Genomic DNA, 23,794 nt, shown 5'->3' on the forward strand with positions numbered 1-23,794 from the left:
CACCTACACACCACAGGCTCCGGCAACTGTCTCCCAGTCTTCCTTTCCACTGCGGAAGTGAGACTGGAAAGCTGCCCTGAGACCCACGTTGGGAAACTAGTGAAAACACAACTAAAGGACTACATTACACAATTAATCAATAAGTTAATGAGATCTCATTTTCTCTGGAAAATAGTATCCAGGCAAAAACTCCCCCTCAGCCGTTTTCCCCCTACTCCTGGAGAACCAACTCCTGATATTACACTGTGGAAAAAGAAAGCAGCCAGCAGGAAACTAAATTAAATTACCATCCTGATAGATTTATGTGATGCTTTACATTTTCACTGTGTTGTTTTCCTCTCAGAGTGGAAGTGGACCTGAGTTGGGAGAGAACTGTTAAACGTCTTGTAGAGTAAGAAGAAAGAAAGAAGCAAAACAAGATTGTGGAAAAAGAGAGCGAAAGCTCCAGACAGACAGATAGCAGATTCCTTATAGTGAAGCACAGAGACACAGATCACTTGTGTTTGAGTGAGCTCTGAGGCTGCCACATGGTGTCTTCCTTTGTGTTGTGTGTGTGTGTGTGTGTGTGTGTGTGTGTGTGTGTGTGTGTGTGTGTGTGTGTGTGTGCGTGCGCACGCACGCATGCATAGTTGTGTGGCTATGTGTGAAAAGGTAGGAAACAGCTGGGAGTGTGGGTGCTGAAAGGAAGAGACTGTGCGTATCCATGTGTATGATTGTGTAAATCTAAACAATGTGTGTCTTTTGATGTGTGTGCGTGTGTGTGTGTGTGTATATATATTTATATATATATATATGTGTGTGTGTGTGTGTTTGTGTGTTACAGTATGCGAATGAGTTTGCCCTTGTTCGGTCGGTCTGTGTCCTCCTGCACGGCCATACATCCAAATATGTTTATGTATAATCATAATTGAATGAAGCTGTCTGTATTTGGCACTCTCACTCCAAGTAAAGATTGAGGGCATCTCTTAGCTGTTGACACAGCTGGTGATGCCATCTGGGAGCATCGCACGCTGCCCCGTGCCATCTCCATGCAAACAGGGCAGCAGTCTTCGCCTCGTGTCCATACCAATGACAGGGGACAAGGAAAGCGGTGAGATAACAAACAGCAATGTCCAGCTCCTGGTGGAAGTGTTGCAGGGAGGTCATCTGTCCCCCTGGAGATTGCTTAACTTACGGGTTTCTTGCTGTTACGCTTTCTGGAGCTGTGGCTGCTCCATAAACATTGAGATAGTGTTGGTTGTTGGTACGTTTTAGATGTTTTCCAGAGTAGTGATTGTTTCTTCGGATGTGTTTGCTCCCAACCACACCCCTGTCTGATGAAAGGGGAGAAGGGGGGGGGGGGTGTAGTCGTAGATTAATGGTACACACTGAGAGGGAGCACAGACCTACAGTAGCAGCGCCCTGATTTATTTGCCACTTAGTACTGATGAAGCTTCCAACTGCAGTCACACACACGCGTTGTCACGGCATTTTTTTCTATCACGGTCTTTGTTGGTTTGTCGATTCTTGCGTCTTATTTAGCTGCGAGTGCACGCATATACATGCGTTTTTTTGCGTGAATCTTTCATACATCGGATGACAATCTTTGTTCCATATAATGTGTACCTTTCTTATATTTGGCTGCCTTCAGGTCAGCTGTAATCATCGCAGCCTTTATTTGTATCCTATGTGTCAAGCATAGGGATATTGTGCTGCATTTGTGTGTTACGTTTGTGTGGGCTTAGTGGCACCGGGATGTTTGTAATAAATTGGAAGTGATAAGGACTGAAAGGCAAACATTCCTTGTGTGAGTCTTTACCGAGCCATGCTCGGTAATCAAAGCTTTTCATGATTACAGAAGCGAATTGATGTTATTCACACCAGCACAAGATTCCTTTAAACGCCACCTATTATTCATAAGCTGTCAATTTAGGGAATTTGCCGAGGTAACCCAGTAACAATTTGCAAGCGGCAAATTGTTGAGTTTTGACTTGGTAAATACAGGCAGAGTTAATTGAGGGCATCAGCTCACCATGTGGGAGGACTTGACAAAATGCCATAAGTGTGTTACAGGAGCACACATTGTAATTATCACACATATGCACATAAATACACACGGAAATGACACGCAGTAGTATACACATCCAAGCACCCACACATTTTGTGATACAGATAGTCACATAATGAGTGAGATCTTCTCTTGCCCTGTGCCCTGTGCTCTGTTGTGTGTGTGTGTGTGTGTGTGTGTGTGTGTGTGTGTGTGTGTGTGTGAGGGTTACCATCCACAGCGTTAAAAGTTCAGCAGCATTTTGCTTCTCACCAACCAGCTGGCATGTTCCGCGTAAAGTCCCTCACAGCTGAGCCACAGTATCTACGTGCCACTACTACTCCAGGCATTTACATCCTTAAGAAGCCGTGCTCTTAGACTATCCATGAAGTCATCTCTGTCTAACCTCCCCCATCCCTCTCTCTTTTTCTGCGTACCCCACAGAACCCTGATATCGTGCTCGTCCACTATTTGAATGTTCCGGCCATTGAGGATTGTGGTAAACCATGCGGTCCGATCCTGTGCTCCATCAATACAGACAAGAAGGAGTGGGCCAAGTGGACGAAGGAGGAGCTGATCGGCCAGCTCAAGCCCATGTGTGAGTATTTGAAAGAAAATCACTCTCAGAACTACGCATTCATAAATTCCTGTCACCCCGGTCTCAACTTTTATTCATAACCTTTACAAAGTTGCTGTCTCCTCTAAAAAAAAAAGGCCGTAATGTTTTTTAAACGTCTACATGCATGGGAAGACTACACAGTGGTTGTTGTTATTGTCTCAGGATGTGATGTCAAGTCCTATTTGTTGATGGCTGGTACACCAAGTGCCCTCAGCACCTCAGTCAGAGAGCATCTTTCGGCCAGTGTTCCTACTCTGTTACGAGTGTGTGCTCTTCCTGGAGCCGTCTGCTATAGTTTCGGGTCAAAGTTCAGCTCTTCCCCAAGACCTCTGGCACCACTCTGGCCCGACTGAGAGTGTGCATCCTCTCTGGCCGAAGGAAGGAAGTCAAGGCAGAGGTGGGCAGCAAGCTGGTTATTGATTCATGTTAGTGCGTGGGAGCAAGAATGTCTGACTCACCAGAAATCCCCCGTCCACCCCTTCTCTGGCTCTGTCTGTCTCTCTCCCCCTTCAGTGGATTGATCCCTCCCTGTTGTTATCAGCTTTACTAATGCTCTGAGAGGTGCACTATGTGTTTTTATATGAGTCTCTAGACCTGCCCAAAGGATTGAGGCAATGTTTTGGAAAAAAAGTCAGGGTTCGTCTGATGATGATAATAGCCAAATGGGGACCTTCTGGGGCATAGGGAATCTTTCAGACAGCTGTTAAGACACCTTTAACAACCACGCTGTGATTCGGGTGTGCCTGGCAGGGGCCAGCAGGCCTGTGACTGATATTCCGATGGCCAATTATTGGAGATGTGACCAGGTAAAGAGGAACGTGTCAGCAGCTTTACAAGCACACACGCATGCTGGCTGCATACTGACAAGGCAGTCCAGACCATCATCACTGAGGTCCTCGGCTATATTGTTATCCTCCTCACTGCTCTGCTTGCTATCAGTTTCAGTACATATTTTAACATAAAGCCTTACCTCAGGACAGCCACGCAACAACAACGGCCTACTGTATTCATTAGTTCTGTGGCTTAATGTAAAAACCAAGCACCATTTGCAGTAATGCGTAAAGTCATTAACTTTGCGAGTTGTTGGGACAAAGAGGGTGAGTGTGAGATGCCTTCTAGCTGTCAGGCTACATGAGGGGGCTACATAAAGAGCAAAAAAAAACTGTTCTGTTTTCTGTCTTTGCTTTCTATCTTTCTTCTCCCCTCTTTCTCTCTCTGTTTCTCTTGGAACATCCAGTCTATCAACACAAGCCCAGTGATGGAGCAACATTGCCATCTAGTGGTTTAGAGAGATAGCAGCATCCTTCCCAATGTAGGGAGGGAAGACTTGCGATGAAGTCATGCTGTATTATCTATGCATTATTTAATCTTAAATTATACATTAGCTCTTAACATACAGTGCATGTCTTCCCAGACTGGCCTATATCTCATAAAACCTAACTTGCATCCATTAGTAGATGTGTTTTTTTGCATTGCACAGAAATGTTAGGAACAATATGAGTACAGTGCTATTGATCTTTTTCTTTTTTGTATACATCAGAACTTCCTCGATTCCTCAGAGGTTGTATAGATAAACTAGAAGGACACATTTCTATTTTCCCTTTATCAGGAATGTGCAAAACCCTCAAACGTTGTAGTTTCAGTATTGAATGCAGAACGCAGAATGCAAGATTGCAGGAGTGTACAGTATGTTTGACACTGGGTCACATGTGTCGCTGTATGTTCTGAAATTGTCATATAATGAAGATGGTTCCTATTTCACGAACTGATTTTTCTCAGCACATGAACCCTTTTTTTAATGTCAAATAGTTCTTTTTGCAGAGCATTGGCAACTTTTGCGATATAATTGCCCTGTTCCGTCTTGCTCTTCCTTTTTGTTATTCTCTTCACGATATTTCAGTGCGCAAACCATTTGACACTTCTAATGATACAAAAAACAACAAAGGAAAAATGTGGATTTCATGGATCAGTTGAGCTTATTCTGTCTCCCAACGACAAAAACACACACACGCACGCACACACACACGTGCTCTCAGTCGCAAAAACGTTCACATGCACAGTGGCTCGCACACAGCAGTTCAAATACGAGCCCTGTGAATCATGGCCTTGTCTGACCTTGTGCTCCTTAACGCCCTGCAGTGTTTGATGAGAAAGAGAAGGAGCAAGGGAGTGTAGGGGGAGGGGGGGGGAGGCAAGAGAGTGGCATCACTACTCAGTCACGCTACACTTCCATAGACAAGGCAGCCAGCTTGATTCACTCTTTTGGTCTAATGCTATGAACACGCAGCCCTCTCCACAGCTCTGCCCCTAGCCTGCTGACAGATAGCGCATGAGCGGCTTTAACAAACAGACAGAGGGCCCGTCTCCAGGCTAGACAGACAGGGCTAGTGAAGAACAGACCGAGGCAAGACAAACAGGGCTGGCCATCATGTCAACTATTGTACTCCACCATATAGTGCCCGATGGTGCAGAGGCAACCAGATGGGATACGCACGTGTCCTACAGATCAACTCTGTTTGTCATTAAGGGCTGTGTGATGCTGCTCATGACAGGATGCAGTCATCGGTATGATGATGTGACCGGGTTGCCGTTTGGTGCCTCTGCTGTTGCTGCCACTGGGATTAAACCCAGTGGCACTGTTGCTGTCATGTCTGCTTTGGAACATAACCCTCAGTGAGAAGAGCGGACAGGCAGACATGGCGGTAACTGTACGTCAACAACCCAGAGCCTCCAGGGGTTGACGCCCCGTCTCGATGAAGAGGGCTGAGGCAATTCTGGCACGAGGGATCAGGGCGGAGGGGAGATAGGATTGTTTGGACAAATAGGGACGGCACTACATGGTGGATGTAAGCTGTTGCATTAGGCTCTCACTCTTGCTCTGTCACCCTTTCTTAGTCACATCAGCAGAACGGATGCTCCTCTGTCCTGCAGCCTCCCTACTTTACACAGAAGAGGAGTCATGACAGCATTTTTAGTATTCCTGTGGCTCTATCATCTCTGTGTCAGTATTACTAGCGTCATCTCATTTGTACTGTTTGCATTGCACACCGTCAGGAGGTGAACGGTGACTCAAGCCACACTCTCTAATGGGATCTCCAGACGGACATAATTATTTGTGCTGTAATTGCAGTGACATTAGATGAAACTTTGCTGTCACATTTGGTGTGCAATCTTTTGTTTTATCCTCAGCTCACTCATTCTAGATTAATGGCTGAACAAATCTGACTTCATAAAAGATCAAAAATGAATCGTGTTTGTGTTTCTATAACCTGCCACAGCGAGCGTATGATCTCAGCTTGATCACAGCAGCTCTACTGACATCTGCTGGTGACCACCCTCTAATCTGCCAGAGGATCTTAAAGCTTTCAAGTTAGATCGCTATCACAGTCATCCAATCATGTTTCCCAGCTTTTTTCACATCGCCTTGACTAGCTCAGTCTTTAATCTGCATTACCCTCACACTCTTACACTGTTTTCATCTCCTTTTATCTCATATGCAAACAGACATGCACTCGCAAATTCTCGCTGTTTTCTAAACCTGGCTCTCTTTATATATCTCTCTCTTGAATATTTAACCAAAGGAGGTACTGCAAGTGAAGGGAATTTGAATTAAAGCAGGCTTGATTTTGTTTGATATTCTAAATAAGCTTCACTTCTCAAATACTACCCTTTTTTCCCTGGTTGGGAGCCCGAGCACAGCAGCACTCAGTGGTGTCTCCTGCCACCTTTCAGCCACTAAAACCACAATCTGTCTCATCAAAAGTAGTGGCTGGTTAGCAAGTGGAGCGATGAAAAGTATTAAAGAGTTTCTAGAGAGGCAGAGAGTGAAGCTTTACAGGAGAAAGCCTCTCTTTTTCCCTTGTTGCAGATCCAGCAGCAGCAGCTGCAGCTAGGTGATGTCCCTCCCTAAAGGCTTTCCCTGTCAGAACAGAGTCATAGGTCAGGGTAAGAGCGGAGGGTGGAAGGATTGGACTTGCTGTCACCTTCATCGGCCCTTGCAGAGGAGAGACCAAAGGGTGGCAACAGACACCGGCACATGGGAGGGAAAGATGCACAATATAGAATCAGCAGTGCAGTACAGAAGGTACACAGGCATTGCAGTGAGGAGACATCTGTTCTATTCTGGACTAAGGAAACAGGACACGGAGAGAAAATGAGAAAATATGTTGCAGTTTAAAGCTATTATAGATTTCAATATGAAGGAAAAGGCGTGATGGAGAGTGGTGCGTACGCATAATCAAAACCAAAGGAAGTAACACTCGAATTCTAGGAATAAAACTGCGTTACCATTTTACTGCAGCCAGTGAGTTGGTTGTTTGTTTCGCTTCAGGAAAAAAAAAACAGGAATATGAATTTCTCTGTTGTACTATGGTAACTTTGACATTCTAGAGAGGTGACCAGTGAGCAGCATGATGCATACTGGCAGATAGACAGGGAGGGCAGAGGGTGGGGCGGGGGGTTGGCGTGGCTGGTGGTCTGTTGGGCTGGCTGACATCTCTGTCTCCTCCTCTCTCCCGGCAGTTCATGGCATCAAGTGGACTTGCAGCAATGGGAACAGCAGCTCTGGCTTCTCAGTGGAGCAGCTAGTGCAACAGATTCTGGACAGCCACCAAACTAAGCCACCTCCCCGGACTCACAACTGCCTCTGCACGGGCACCCTGGGTAAGGGCTAGTGGGTGGGAGAGGGAGTTTGTTCTCAAGAGAGAACTGGAAAAATTCAGCAAGAGAAACAAAAAGGCCATAGAGATACTGCTTGTTATATGGTAGATCAGAGAAGGTGGTTGAGGTCTTTTATTGGTAGGCTATTTATTCAAATTGAGTTTCAGGGTTATTGGCTTATTATTTCTTGTTTACTGATAACTGTGTCGAGGCCATATCTGAAAGAGCCCAGCTGTTCCCGAATGTTATGCTAGTCAATCAAATATTTTCAGCCGTGAAATTTTACTAGAGGCTGTCACTCAGGAAAAGAATGTAGAGCAGTGGTTGCTAATTTCTAAAACAAATGAGTCTGGATAACCCCCAGTTGCGGCAAAACTTCCTTTACGTTTTACTCACTGTATACTAAAATTAAAGGCTAGTTTTATCATTCCAGGAGAAAATCGTCTCTCACAAACTGATAGATACAAAAACAAACAGATCATCCCTCTTTGTCTCCGCTCCTTGAACAGCAGTATTGCCCAATTCTTAGGAAGTATTTGGAAAACATTGTCTTTTCTCTTTCTCCGCTCTGTACCCCCATCACCCATCCAAATCCCCAACGTCTTCTTCTCCGTTTGTCCTCATATAGGTGCAGGGAGCAGTGTGCACCACAAATGCAACAGCGCCAAACACCGCATCATCTCCCCGAAGGTGGACCCTCGCTCAGGAGGCTACAGCACTGCTCACTCTGAGGTACAGAACAATGATGTGTCGGAGGGGAAGACCGAGCACAGCGCCCACGGTGGAGGAAAAAGCTCTGGGGGAGGAGGTGGAGGGGGAAGTGCCAGGGAGAAACGCAATGGCAAAGTCCACAAGCCTGTCCTGCTTCACCAGAACAGCACGGAAGTGTCGTCCACCAACCAGGTTGAGGTCCCTGACACCACGCAGAACTCCCCTGTGTCCATCAGCAGTGGCCTCAACAGCGACCCAGACATGGCTGACAGCCCCGTGGTGACCGGGATGGGCCACGTGGCCTCTGTCATGTCTGGCCTGTCCCAGAGTGTCTTTATGTCTGAGGTCACTGGAGACCCTGTTTACAGCATGTCTCCTACCGGGGGTCCCAACACTCACCTGATGGGTGCAGATGCCACCTCACAGGCCATGGTGCTATCTGTGACCTCTGACCGTCACAAATTTGCCTTCCCCGGCGGAGGAGTAGGGGAACCTGGGACTACCGTGGCAGGAGACAGTATGTCCATGCTGTCTTCAGCTGGGGTGTCTGAGGAACTGGTGCTCTCCAGCAGTCTGGATGCTGGAAGCATCAAGATCCCAGAGACCAATATGAACTTTGACCCTGACTGCTTCCTGAACAACCCCAAACAGGGCCAGACCTATGGAGGCAGTGCAATGAAGACAGAGGGCAACTCTTCCTCAACATCATCCTCCTCCGGTGGCAGCAGCTGCACCAACGGCAGAATGCAGCGCTCCCCCGCCATGTCAGATAATGGCTACATCTTCAACTCAGCTTTGGTGAAGAACATCAAGACAGAAGACACATCGTTTGAGCAGCAGCTGGCCCAAGAGAGTGGCTACCAGGTGGGGCCAGTAGTAAACTGTGGCAGCGGGGTGTCTGTGTCGTCTGGTGCTGGTTCAGGCCAGGGTAGCCTTACTCTGACAGCAGCAGGATCCCTACTTCCTTCTGGTGGGGGTCTGAGTCCCAGCACCACACTGGAGCAGATGGATTTCAGTGCTATAGATGCCAAGCAGGACTATACTTCCAGCGCCCCCACAGTGAGCTATGGTCAGGCCATGTCCAGTCCTCACATGCAACACCAGAACCGCTCACCCAGCTTCTTCCTACAGGATTCTTCTCAGACCGGTCAAGCTCAGCAAGGGAGGCCCGGCATGGGCCAGAAAACACATTTGATGGAGCACAACTCCCATGATTCTGGAGGTTACATGGGGCTGCAAGTGGTGAAGACGGACTCCCCCGGCAGCAACGGCCACCTCCACCATCACCACCAGGCCCACCAGACCCAGCACAGGGCCAACTGTAACGGAGGCTCACCCACAGAGGGGCCTGGCCAGGCTGGCTCTCTCCAGCTGCTACAGTACCAGGGGGGCTTTCCTGGGATGGGCGCTGAGCATGAGGAGGTGGTGGGTCTAGAGCAACCAGGCAATGTGAGTTCAGCTCAGGCTGGAGTCACTGAGAATGGAGCTGAGAATCTACTCAAGCCAGTAGACCACATTCAGGCCTGTGGGGCAGGAAATGGAGAGGGCGCAGAGCACTACCTGCAACAGGCCTCGGATGGTGGCGGAGGAGGGACTGGAGGTGCAGGGGACGGAGTAGCAATCCATAACGGCAACAACAACAGCGATGGCAGCAACCGCTCCCAGCAGCAACAGCAGCTGCCGCCTCTCCTCCAAGGCGCGAGTATGGTCCAGGGACTCTACAACGCTGTCGGAACCCACCAAGGCCTCGGAGGAGCGGCCAGTAATGGGGGAGCAGGAGGGACAGGCATGGAGATCAGTCTGGATCACTTCGACATCTCTTTTGGGAACCAGTTCTCTGACCTCATCAATGACTTCATCTCGGTGGATGGCAGTGGAGCCACCATGTCAGCCGGAGGGGCTCTGTATGCTCACCAGCTAGTCGCATCCCACAGCTCCAATAATCAGAACACAGGGGGTGGGGCTCCCCAGCAAGGCCAGGACGATGGAGGGGCCAGGGGCTCTGGCTACAGCCCATCAGAGCTCTGCCTTCAACCCTGCTGCAGCCCCCAGTCTCTGAGTGGAGGGGCTGGAGCAGGGGGAAACACGGGAGAGCCAGGCTCATTGTCCTACATGAATGTAGCAGAGGTGGTTTCTGCAGCTGTAGCCCAGGGGGCTCTGGGGATGCTTCAGGCCACAGGCCGGCTCTTCATGGTCACTGACTACTCCCCTGAGTGGTCCTACCCTGAGGTGAGTGACAGGGCTCTTTTGTGTTTGTTTGTTTGTTTGTTTGTTTGTTTTTTCATGGGTTCGAGGGGATTCTAGTTGTTACACAGCTGCTAACTGAAAGTCTGTGTCCCGGAGCTGCCAACCACTCTCCTCCGGGTAAAGTAGTCCAAAACGAAAATCGTTTCCGCCACTTCGGATAAATAGTAAGCAAACTATCAAAATGTACACAGACTGTACAGTCCCTAGTAAGTTCCACAGTAAACACAATTAAGGCCGACGCCACACTTCGTGTTAGTTAGTAGATGGCTGTTTTGTTTAATAGCTGATGACTGTAAATTTTGGTTGTATGCACTCAGTAGAAGATTACCAGACATTACACATTGCACATTTAAATGAACACAAAGGTGAGTGATTGAATTCAAAGATGTATTCATAACTAAACTGTCCTTGTAAATGTCCATTAGATTCTCAGGATTCTTAAGCAATTTTAATGCGCATTTCAGGAACTTCCTAACAAATGGCTGAGATAATATGCTGCTAGATTGAAGTTAGTTCGAGGTGATTTTGTTTGTGATTTATGGTCAGTCCTTTAGGATGCGTGGGGACATTTAATCCTGATTGAAATCATGTTCAATTGATCTTCTGTTGTGTGTCCCCCTCACTTTTCAAATGCTGTTTTCAGACTGTCCTGGGAGCACATCTAAAATGTTGCACTCTGTTGTAAACACAAAAAGCCACAAATAGTTTTGTAATGAATTTAAACAGAGCGATAAAGAGAGAATGTCCAACCTTACTTTCTCACCTCTGAACACATGGCCAATCACAACATGAAATTGTCGGTAAAGTCGGATTGTCAGTTTCAGAAAGTTACCGAAATGGTCTGACATCTGAAAAGTGTGGGGAGAGGGTTCCTAAAGCTACTTGACAAGCACTTTAAGTACTGGCCCCTTAAACTACACCTAAAAACATATGTTACCTGTTCTTTATGTTGTTTTGTTTGAATAGAAAAATGTAAACCATAGCTTTCTCCTAAAAAGAATAATAAAAAGATTAGGCACGAAAGAACAGTACACTTTTTGGTAAAGATGCAAATACATAATTATCCATCATAGAATGTCAGGTCAATGAAATTAAATGTAATTTCGGGCATAAATGTTAATAAATTCAGGAGAAAGCATTCACGTAGCTTTTTCTACACTCTGTGTTTGCGTTCCTATTGCAAATCTTTCCAGAGACAAAACACACCTATCAAAATGGCCTTTGAAAATGATGGAACTGGGAATGTTTTGTTGTTTGTTGTTCTTTTGAAAATATTCATTGCAGCAGTCAGAAATCAACTAATGTCTTGAAATTAAAGCTAGAGTGGGAAATGTATTTTAGAAACTTTTTTTTGTTATATTTGTTTAAGTTCTGACAGAAATCAATAAATCAAATGCTCTGACCCAAAAAAAAAAAAGTCGACCTACCTGCGTGCACTCATTGCGTGTCACTGGAGTCTATGCTGTTCTGTTTTTCAATAGATCTGTCTGGATAAAACTGAAATAAGCAGCATTTTTAGATGTTCTAAAACAATTTTACTGAAATATTTGACAAAATATATGTCGACCTCGTCATACATTGTGCATCAAATCCCTATTTTCCACCACTCAATAATTATGTAATGTACTTGTCATTATTACGGTTATGTTGTCTGCAGTAATACCCCTCTTGAACCTCCGGAGGGCAGCACAATATTTGAATGTCAGCATTGGCTGAGTTCTTAAAATAAAATAGCTGTAGTGAAATGATGTTGCTTATCCACGTGATGGCAGCAGAGATCGGTATCAGGGTTGTTTTCTGCTCCTTGGTGTCATTCTTACCTTTGCACACTAGATGGCAGGGTAAGAACAGGTAATGTAAGTGGGGATACTTAAACCTGACTTGGCAGTTGTGTTCAGAGTTTGTTTTATCCATTTGTCCTGTTTTTCAGGGTGGAGTTAAGGTGCTGATCACTGGGCCCTGGCAGGAGGCCAGCTCAAACTACAGCTGCTTGTTTGACCAGATCTCAGTCCCAGCCTCTCTCATCCAACCAGGGGTGCTGCGCTGCTACTGCCCAGGTAAGACACGTCAGAGAAGAGAGGGGGCGTTTATCAAGAAGTTTCCCCATCACATTATTCATTATCATTACCTTTCATTTATTTGTTTGAAGTGATAGCCTGCAGGTTGACAATATACAGGTGATGAGGCCGGCAAGAAGTTATGTGTATTCATTAAAGATTTTTACACATAGATTTCTCAGGTAAATTAATCTCAACATTTCGATGTTCCTGTATGAAAAGCTACTGTAGGTCTATCCAACAGAACAATGTGATTCAAGCCATATTATCAAATTATCATTTTTGTTTGTACCGACAATAGTCTTACATAGCAAATTGAACCAGCCAAAACTGACCACGTAATTAATGGTGACATTGTGTTTACTTTATGTGATTAGTTCTCATCATCCTCTTCCTCTCCAGCTCATGACACAGGTCTGGTGACGCTGCAGGTGGCAGTAAGTAGCCAGATCATCTCCAACTCGGTGGTGTTTGAGTACAAGGCCCGCGCTCTTCCATCACTGCCATCATCTCAGCACGACTGGCTCTCGCTGGATGGTAGGTCTCTCCTCAGTTTTACGCTGGCTTTGGTCCCTTTGCCCCGACTCTTTCTATCCGTCCTCTCTCATTTCTCTGTTTTCTTTACTCCTTACTTCTTGATGTTGCTCCTAATTCTTGTATCTGGCTCTCCAAACCTCATGTGGCTTTATTGATTTTGTTTATTTTTATTAATGACCTGCTGGACCATCATGCATTACAAATCCTCTCTCTAGATATGCTTTAAAGCAATTTGTCACAGCTGACACATTCACACACATTAGCTTCCCTTGGAGACAAACAAGTCTGCAGGATATTTGTAAATGCGTATGAAATTGCCTAAAGATGAACTGTGACCTAAATCTTTTTTTTTAATCTAAATACATAGCAAAGGCATGTTGTGTATTTTATGCAATGAAATAGGCAATTTTACTCACTCACTGTATGCTTGTTGTTGTTGTTAAATGTTCCTGCTGCATTGATATTGAGCTTGGGTTGAATTTTGGTCGGAATTAATGTTGCATCTCACATCAGGCAGGGCGATAGAAAGATAACAAGAAGATAATGAGTTGAATGTAAAATCTTGTGTTTCTCGCCATAAAGCATGCTGGTTCTTTGGTCCTGGGCCAGAACATGATAAAGGTGGAAAAATCCTTTATTTGGCTCCTACACAGTATGTGTAGAGGGTGTTTATAAATGAGTAAGAACCTTCAGTACCTTCTTATCACAGTTATTGGAAGGCACCGTTTGTTGGTAATAGGAGTGGACAGTAGTTACCCAATTATAATTCTGCTGTCCACATTAATGAATTTGAGCAATCTGCACTTAAAGACTATCACATATATCAATATCTGAAAAATATTTTTAATAATATTGTGTTTTTGATTTTAACCATACCGCCCAGCCCCACTTAGTATTACTCAAGATAATCTAATTTGAGAATTAACTTTGTTGTTGTGTTGTGTTTGGGATGTGTTGAATGAGACTTTTTCATTTTCACATGTGGTAAACATACCACATGTTGTATTTAAAGTGTCATTTTAAGGTCAGCTCAGTGAGAGAACGCCTCATTGTGTCATCTTGCCTATGTTACAATCAGCCAGAAAGTTATTGTGTTTAACACAATGACAAATATGGACATTGGTCTTTGTCAATTGTGCTGAAATTGTTTTTGTAGATCAGCATCGTAGAGGGCTTTTACATACTGTATAACAACGAATGCTGCAGGGTTGGCAAATTTCCATTCTGTTAAAATGCAGATGAAGTCTGTGAGTCAGAAGACCTACTGTACGCATGTTCACCAGAACGTAATGAGTATGTAAGTAGTCTGTTTGTATATGTGTGTGTGTGTGTGTGTGCTGCTGGGGGAGCGTTGCTGCAGTGCTTGAGCATTGACAGGATAAAGTAGGGCACGGCGAAGCACAGGCTCACAGGACAGCTGCATTGCAGACGGCCCTTGAGGGAGTGGGAGTGAGTAATGGAGAGCTGGCGGCTCCCATGCACAGCAGTACCAGTGGATCCCTCCGCCATTCATACCCTACTGCCTCACTGGCCCATTCACAGAACCAGTTAAGGAGGAGCTGACTGTCTCAGGGAAAACACAGCCCACCCTATTACCTTACTTACATTAACCCCTTTCCTGCCATCTCTCACTATTTAGTTTTCATGGCAGTATGTGGTGCCCTATTTGAGGATGGTAATGACATGTATCCATGAAGATCATCGACTGCATTGGGATTTTTTTTACTTGTAACGTTTAGCTGGATTTCAGATTAATTTCTCTTCGTTGCATCCAGCTACTGATAAACAATTTATCCCTAGAGTGAGACATTTCATTGAGGAAAATACATTTCTAGTATTGTCAAAGCAACACAACAAGTCAAAAATCACATAACACTGAGATTATGTGATACTTAAACAGAATGCAACATATACATAAAATGTGTGTGTGTGTGCTTTGTTCGATACCTGTGTATACAAACTATGTAACATTATGTAAAGTTGATGTGCACCATGTGAGTTTATTTGTGTGTGTGTGTGTGAGACAGAATGTGAGCCACAACAAGAAGGGAAGCCTAATTGATGTTGTTGCTCTGATTCCGTGTGCCAATCACACACCTGACAGATTGTTACTAGAATAAACCAGTGCTCCTCTGGGGTCCATTGGACGCTTGTGGCTAAAGCATGTGTGACCAGCAGCTTCGGGACCAGCGCACTGTGGACAGCGACTCTGGCACAGAGCTCACTCTAAACTTAAAAAAATAAAAGTAAACGCTGCGATCTGTTGGCCCTTGTTTACCCCCTTGCAATCACGGATAAATCAAATTTCCACGGCGGCATCTAGACTATATGACTTGTTTCAGAAGTAGGGCGGGATGTAATCACTTGGGCACGTGCGGTCATCACATCTTTAACGTCCACAGCGTTGAAGCACAACAGGAGAGGCGAGCAGCGCTTCTCGTCTAACGGAATAGCGACAGACAGTTAGTTTCAACACTTTCGACACACTCCTGTGATTCCTGTTAACGTGACTGTGCACACTCACGCTACTTAACCTCTACGGCCGGTCACTTGATTAAATATAGGCTGCGTGCCATATACGTGCAGCATTATTGTCCGAGTCCGCAGCGGTGTGCTACATGCAAGCTTTGCGAGTTGTGTTCTCCCGCGGAAGACTCGCTCTGCTATGATGTGCTAATGGTACAGCTGCCTGCCTGCCTGCCTTGATTTGTCATAATGCAGAGTGGGGGAAGGGGCGCTTTTTCCTCTGCAGCACTGCAGGTACGGAGCCATGGGCAGGACAGGAAAAAAAAAAAAAAAGCTGTCGGAGCTGCAGAGCACTCTGCGCCCGCCCCAATAAGTCCCCGAGCTCCGATCCCACGACCCCGAGCCGGGAGAGGTTTCGCTGGGAGCTGCCAAGTCGCAGCCCTGCATAGCGGCATAACTTGTCTGTTAGCGTTCAAGGGAGCGCATTGCCAGCACTGACTCCTGAGCTGAACTACACCAGCGTGACAAACCGAGCAGACCGTGCACACACAATGCAGGAGCGGAGGAGTGGGCGTGTTTGGGTAAACATGGTAAACGACCGCAAAACAGAACAAGATTTAGTTTCGGACGGCCGCCAGGCTGCGAGAAGGCGAACACGGTCGTGTTTTCAACGACTTTCTCCGGTGCGAGAGAGACTCCTTGCGTGCGCACAGTCAACCGAATTCAGAGCCACAGGCGTCGAGCAGAGTAGATCTTTTTGATTGACAATGCTTCGATATTGTTATTATTGTTGTTTTTTATGACATGCCAAATAACGAATGATAATAATAATGCGATAAGGGGCGAGCGTTTAGGAGCAGGACCTCGAGGAGGAGGCGGCAAACGGGAACTAGGGCGTCTGTTTACCGGCGGCACGTGCGCACAACGTCTCAGCGGTATTTGTCATTTTACTGCAGGCTGGGATAGCAGCGACTACTAGAAACACAAGGAAAGTGTGCATGTGTGTGTGAGGTGAAACAAGTGAAGAGGAGGAGGGGGCTATTAGAGGAAGAAGAGTAGTGAGCGGTCTTCCTCTCTCTCTCTCTCTCTCTCTCTCTCTCTCTCTCCTCACGTCGCTCTCTTCCCTCACTTTGTTCTATTGTTGACGAGTCCTCTGTTGAGATTGAGATTCAGTCTACACCAAGGATATATATATTTTTTAATTGTTTCTCCGTGTAACACCATGCAGTAGTCTGACCGGCAGGCTTTGGGGCAAAACTGCAATTTGAGTGAAATGCAGCTTTGGCTGGACTTCTTTTTTGGGTCAGGATGCCTGTGAATAACACCTGCTTTTCCTAAAAGACAAAAGAGGCAGTACTTTTGGCTTTTGAGGTGGACTCTACCAATGGAAAATAAGATAGAAGGTTAGAAGTGTTAAGTTCAACCTATGGCTGTAGTGCTGTGCTGTGCTGTGTTTGTGTTGTTTTCACATCCTGTGCCTGTTCTCGTGAATGCCAGAAGAAGTTGAAGTTACACGTTTTTGTTTCCCCCCGAACACCCCGCATGCTTAGTTACTGCGTCTTAATGTGGTCCCACTGTGTCTGTGCTGTAGCGGAGTTTTGAAGGAATGGTCTATTTGTGCCACATGCTTTCTTCAAGTGTTTCATGTGACTCTGCCTCATTGCAGAGCACCGGAGAGTTGACGTTGATAGTAGCCAACTCACGACTAGTGCTCAGGCATATTAAAGAGTCCTCAAGACGCCTTCAGAGACAACAATCAGTATTTGTTTTCCTGGCATTTTGAATAACAAAGGAAGTTTTACTTAAAGCTCTCGTGCGCCTGTTTGTTTTTTTTCTCCAAGTCAGGTACTTTTGGCAAAACCTGCCTCTCACATTTCAAAGATTCCGGATTCTTTCTTGCCAGTTTCAGTCTGTTCGCTATGCTGAACTACATGGACACCGTGTCTCCGGCTGGTGTCCTTACTGCCAGCTGCAAGTGCTGTTTCACGTGTTGTTGAAAGTGTGGCGGTTGCTATAGCGCATTAGAGGGCTGTCGCATCCCTGAGTGCAGCTCAGGATATCGGGGACAGCGAGTCGTCGGTAAAAAAAAAAATCTATTTATGCTGTTGTTTCATAGTTCGGATTATTATGTCAAGGCTGCATATTACCAACAGCGTTGAGTAACAAACAGCTAAAATAGGGCGAAATTAAAACCACACGTTGCTACAGCGAACACTTCCGTCGTGAGTGCAGCCGCTGAGCGTTTCAGCACCACAGATCTCTGAACAGCGACTTCACTTTAACCCCGTTTAGTCTTCAAAGTTTGCTTTGGCTCAGTGCTTTTCCTTCACTATTTACAGCGAGAGAATTGCAGATATACATTCATCTACCTGTTGCTTTCCTGTGAAGTTTTCCTTTATTCAATGCGTGGAACAATATGCATTGCCCATAGTGTAGCCTCTTAAGAGAACTGTGAAAGACAGAATACAACAGACCAAAGTTGTAAAGTCATGTACAATATGTTTTGAAGAAGTTGGATGAATCACCACAGTGCTTTTTTCTATGTTGTGCATAGATCATATGCATTTATTGTAGTAATCTATGTTTTGGCCACTTTAATGCAATGTGGTTCACTATAATCGGCAGCAGTAAGAACAATTCCTATCCTGGTTCCACTGCACAAAACCATTTATTAGTTCTACTAGTGTTTAGCAGGAATTTTCCCCCCTTTATGCCATAACCCCAAATAAAATACCTCAACTGTACAGACCTGTGTGTGTGTGTGTGTGTGTGTGTGTGTGTGTGTGTGTGTGTGTGTGTGTGTGTATATATATATATATATATATATATATATACAAAGGGCTGGGCGATATGGCCAAAATCTATCATCATATCACCATATCATCATATCTTGATGACAATGTGCATCTTGATATAGTATGATTCATTGTTATTCAATAAATAAATAGTCATATTTTTGGCATATAAAATGCACTGAGTATTTCTCACTTTATTAAGACCGTAAGTGCAAAATGAACATAACCGTTTTAAGTTAAATTAAAGAGAAAAAATACTTAAATATTTACAGCTGTGCACTGACAAAAACAGACTAATCAGATTAAGACGATAGTTCGATTTAACAGAGTTTGATCACATTTTCAAGGAAAGTTGAGTTAGTATGCGCTTGTTGATATCAATTGAGATGACATCATAGTGTATCAACATATCTCGATATGTGATGATTATCATATTGAATTATCGCCCAGCCCTAATACATATGTATTTGCAAGTATTGTGTATGCAAGTATGTTTGTATGCATGTAGGGGCATGTATGTATATGTGTATAGATGACCATTATATCAACTGTGTGCATTGCATTTCTCATGGGGGCATTAACATGTGCAGGCTGTGAAAACAGATTTCCCTCCTGGGACGTTAAAGACTTGACTATCTAGCTACCGATCTATCTAAAAATACCTAGAAAAAATAACAACAGTATTATTAGTTAATGTAATTTTGTGTTACTGTTGCCGTTGTAGTAATAGCAGGAGAAATAGCAATAGTAGTAGTACTAGTAACAGCAGCAGTGATGTGGGAATGCTTGCACGTAAAGGTGATGAATCACCGCAGACGAGAGCTTTTAAAGAGATACGTTTAAAGAGAAACAGTCATTTGTGGAGAGCACATCTTCTCTGACTTTTATTGTTGACTATTATTATGTGATAGCTTTCTTCTCACAGTGATGCTACATCGTGTCTAATGCCATTAAATATAATAACCATGCATTGAAGTCTACCTTCGCCAAGCTTACAGTATCACGTGTAGTTTGTGATGGGACTGTCAAATAGGTGTCCACTAAAGCCTTTGCTAAGTTTTAAAGCAATAGCATGGTTTGCAGTCGACTACATTGCTTTATGCTGTCTGTGCTGGGATTTGAAATATACATTATATTGTCCACCTCTGTGCCAACAGACTCCAGTCTGCCTATTTAGCACAAAGGGATAATGAATTTTGTTTGTATTCTTAGCTAATTGAACGGTATATTAATATCTATAATCCGGGGAAAGGGCTTCTTTTATGTTATGTTGTAAGTTTTGTTTTTTACTTGCTAATGTGCTTATTAAATTCAGGTTCAGTCCCTGTTCATGCTGTGAAGTTGCACCCCTCTGAGTTGTCATAAAACCAAATAAGAATAGAGGAGGTTATAGACAGGGTCTCAAACCAAGCAAGCATTATATCCCATTCAAGATAAACTGGCTCTAAATCTCAATTCTCTATCGCTGTTCAGTGTCTGTCCTCACTAGATTACATTTGTTGCTACAGTACAACATGCCATCGATAGGATCCCAGTATGTGACAAAAGGCTGGAATATGATTTTAAATTCAATGTTGAAAAAGATTTGGAGGCAGGCTGAGAAATCCTGTGAATGCATTTAGCCTGACTGTGGTTGTCTTACTATTAATGGAAAGCTTTGGAGACGTCCTGTCCCTTGGGTTGTGGTGTTTTATATCAGATTGATTCATCTTTGGAAGTATTTCTCCACTCGTCTCTCATTTGCACTCCTGCCTGAATCCGATGTGTCAAGCAGTATCTAGTTGTTTATGCAAATAGGTATCTAAAGATATGCCCGTGTTGCTGCATCGTCAATCTATAAAAAAGTCAAACTTCCCTACTTTCCGAGACAAAAAGCCAATACTGTGTTACTCTATTAGTGTGATAGTGGATGACGGTAAATCCCTACGGTGTGCACTCTTGGCATTTTACCCTTCAATATGACACAATGTATCTACTCAGTGTTCAGACTAAACTCATATTGACCTATATAGCTGGACAAATGCCAGTAGGTTAAGAGCTGCTTCACCTTTATGGCAGGATAGAAAAGTATCGTTCAAGCATTGCGACCTTTGTTTGTGGTCATTAAACTGCTGTATATGGTCGTGAATAAATTCTCTGTGGAAACAGTGGTGAGACAGTTTGTCAGATCGGACATAACGCCTCAGAATGTTGCAATGTGTTCCACCTGTTGCTGGTGTAATTTGGTGATACATTGCAAGAGAAGAAGTCCTGAGAGGCAGGCATCTTACTGGCTTAACTTCCAAATGTTGACATCAAAGGTGATTGCCTTGTGTGTGAAGGATTTCTGCTGTTGTGAACAGGTTGCGAAATGTTGTATGGAAGACAGGCTCAAAGAACATTAGCCCACTGGCAACTGATTTTGGCTTGAGGGACAGGGCATACAAAACATGGACAATCACCAAACAGAGAGGAAACAGCAAACTGGAATGGCAAAAATCTAAACTACTTCTGTACAGTATGAATCTGTCATGGTGTTTTCTATCTTGGTGTGAATGTGAATGAATTTGTGGATTGACGACCTGCCTCTCACCTCCTCCCCATGACCCTGAACAGGATAAGCCGATGGATGGATAGATTGATGGATAGCAGATGGATGGATAGATTGATTTGATGCCATAACAACAGATTGTAGAAAAGAAAGATGTCTGTATTGCACACAGTATTATTCTTTGAACAATCGCTCTGCTAACAAGAAGAAAACAAAAGGAAAAAGACGTAATAGATGGAATACCACAACCACTCATTACGCTGTGGGAACGTAAAGGCAGCCTTTGATCAGCAGACAGCCATGTGTTCCAGCTGCGAGGGCTGCTTCCAGATGGCCTGGCCCCTTACCCTGCACGATCACAAATACCAGCCCCTGTCAGTCAGCTGACACAGAGAACAAGAGGGAGGCTGGCCTCCAGGCCTTTCTGCTGGGTTACATGCAAGAAGCTGACTGGCTGCAGGGCGACAATGAGGTCCAGCACTAAACTTGATTGGCACGACCATGAGCAGAGGTTTAGAAGTGAGGATTAAAGATGTCCTCCCACACTCTATTAGAAGTTCACTATATGGATAGCCCCACTCCTGTCTTCTCATCTTGGTTCACCCTTGTTCTTTCTTTACCTGTAATCTCTCCTGCTGTCTTCTTCCTTCCTTTAGGCTGATCTCACTCCCACTGTGCTCCTCAATAAACAGCCCTGTCCTTCCTTCCCCCATCTGTCTGTATGTCAACCATTCTCATGGGGAGCTGCTGCGATGTCCCAGAGATGAAACATCTGATCATCTGGGGAAGGGTGGGTTGAAACCCCATGCAGGGGTCCTCTGCTCTATACCTCTCTCAGAGGACAGGAGTGTCCTTTGAGAGAATCAACAGGAGATCTACAGCGATCAGGTGCTAGATTAATTATGCAGACAGTATACTTATGATCTGGATTTTAAGCAGAGCTGACTACATGACATGTGACTTTCCCCATTTAGCCTAGCTTCTTAATCTGTATGACAGGACCAAGTCACAGACCAGTGTCTGGTGGGTTCATGATGAAAACACGAGCAATTTATTCAAATGAGCGTCCGTCCCAAGGCAAGCGACACATTTACTCATTTGGGTTATCGGTCATGAAAGTTCAAGACCTCTTGTCACGAAGTGGGTGTTTTTTTTTCAGATTCTAGAATCATAATGTTTCCGTATTAGTCAATGCAAGTGTCACCCTATCATAAGACCAAGACTGAGGTGTTTTCCCATCCTCTCCAGGCTTTCGTCCCAAAGGTGAGAGGTGTTCCTCTCACTTCTAAGGGAAGACAATTCCGCTCGTCATTTTGCAGCGTACTCACTGTAATTTCAAAAAAACTCTAATTATTGAGTCTCTTAGAGGTCATCATTAAAGTAACTCTCACTGGATAACACTTAACACTCCACAGTATAACCCACAGTAGATATGAGTTCAGGTAGATAAAAGTGGGAGAATTGATGGAGCAATAAAATGAGTGGGTTTTTTCATTTAGGAATGTGAATGGCTACATGTTATGTGTCCTCTCTCCTTTTGTATTTTCCATATCAATTTGGATGATGACAGTTGGCAAGGGTCCAAGTCCTGCAGGGGAATACATCTCCAAAAGCAAGGGGAAGAGATGTATTATAAATATCCACAAGCGAGTGAACTGGACTCATTTGCAGAAACTTTGCTTCGCTTCGGAAGGCATATTTCTGTAAGTTTACACCTCCGCTGACTGATCAACTTGCATTCAAGTAGTTGTCAATATAATGAGTGATAGTCTTCCCCAGTTTTGCACCCAACTCTTTTTTTTGTTTAAATTAGCTTGTCACAGTTTGCCCTAAATGTGTGAGAGTGACCACGTCTGCTGCCACGCGTTGTCACAAGGGAGTAAACCGGAGAGTGGGAGGGCGTTAACCACGTCACAGTGTTGTTATGGTTCTGTTTGGCTGCCCACCTTCCATGTCTCCTCCCTCTCCCCTCCCACTCGTCTCTACCCCCATCCTCCCTCTGCAGTGGACGTGCATCGCATTTGGAGCAGCAGGCAGCAGGTGGAGATGACATCATCTGCACTGCAGCACACTGCAGCACTGGGTCTGAACAAAGACATGTCAGCCTACCGCTAACTATCCCCTCTCTCTCTCTCTCTCTCTCTCTCTCTCTCTCTCTCTCTCTCTCTCTCCATCTCACGGTCTATGTCTCTCTCCCCCCTTATCAGCCAGAGGGAGAGGGAGCGCATAGCCTTGTACAAAGTCAGGTTGTGGTGCTGTGACCTATCTCAACCCTCTGACTTGCCTCCTGACACAAGCACTCTGCCTTGAATAGGCTCACATATTTTTCACCTCACCTATTTCCACAAGTCACCATGTGGATAGGTGAAGATGGATCAGACATAGGAAGAAGCGCTGCAAACGCTCCGAGCGTTTTTTTTTCCTGCTTGATAAGCGAGCGATCGGCTGATCTGACAGTAGGCTCGCGTAGACAGTCTACAGCTCACGCAGAGACCTCAGTGTTGTCCTCCCAAGTGCATTATTCAGGGTGCAGCATGTTGTCACTGAGAGCACTAATTTACCAGCCAGTGACATTATGTTTTTCTGTCCAATGATAGCAGTTACTTGACCTCTTTTACAACGGCTTATAGGAGGTCTGACTGTGACATTATCTCCCCATGGAGCCCTGAGCCGTGACTGCCAAGATACCGTAAAGCGCAAATGTCACCAGGTCGTGCTGTGCTGGCTCCCCACTTAGAGTCATTAGGTCCCCACCTCCGGTGTCAACACTGAGAAGAGAGAGTAGGTCAAGTACACAAAAGCACAGCAAAGAAGATTTATGGACTCAATTTGTTTCCATTGTTTGCCTTTCTCTCTCCAATTTTTTTTTTTTTGCTGGAATATGGAGTCCTTCCCCTCCCCTTCATCAATAAGCCAATAGCACGCAGACAGACCATACACACACAGCCATGTTCCTGTCGCCTAGTTACCGCTCGGCAGCAGGTTGCCACAGAAACGGCCTCATAGTGGCTAAATGGGGAATGCTAATGCAGTCTTCTATACTCCCTGCTGCAGTGGGCTCTCTGTGCCCATCCCATTCCACTGTCTGTACACAGCATACTGTGTGTGTGTGTGTGTGTGTGTGTGTGTGTGTGTGTGTGTGTGTGT

At 44.9% G+C, this 23,794-nt stretch overlaps 1 protein-coding gene across 12 annotated transcripts in view; it reads left to right on the forward strand.

The window, feature by feature from the left end:
- The window catches only part of camta1a (calmodulin binding transcription activator 1a), a 269,414-nt gene that overhangs the window by 231,135 nt on the left and 14,485 nt on the right, over positions 1-23,794 (forward strand). For 10 of the 12 annotated variants that reach the window (XM_031845523.1, XM_031845518.1, XM_031845521.1 and 7 more), the window contains 5 exons: positions 2,471-2,624; positions 7,167-7,307; positions 7,933-10,244; positions 12,193-12,319; positions 12,722-12,856. In XM_031845523.1, the coding sequence (XP_031701383.1) occupies positions 2,471-2,624; positions 7,167-7,307; positions 7,933-10,244; positions 12,193-12,319; positions 12,722-12,856 (2,869 nt within the window). The other 2 variants (XM_031845527.1, XM_031845529.1) reach the window with 2 other exon arrangements.

This window comes from Anarrhichthys ocellatus, unplaced genomic scaffold (genome assembly GCF_004355925.1).
Source record: "Anarrhichthys ocellatus isolate YVR2014 unplaced genomic scaffold, GSC_Weel_1.0 scaffold5, whole genome shotgun sequence".
Classification (NCBI taxonomy): domain Eukaryota; kingdom Metazoa; phylum Chordata; class Actinopteri; order Perciformes; family Anarhichadidae; genus Anarrhichthys; species Anarrhichthys ocellatus.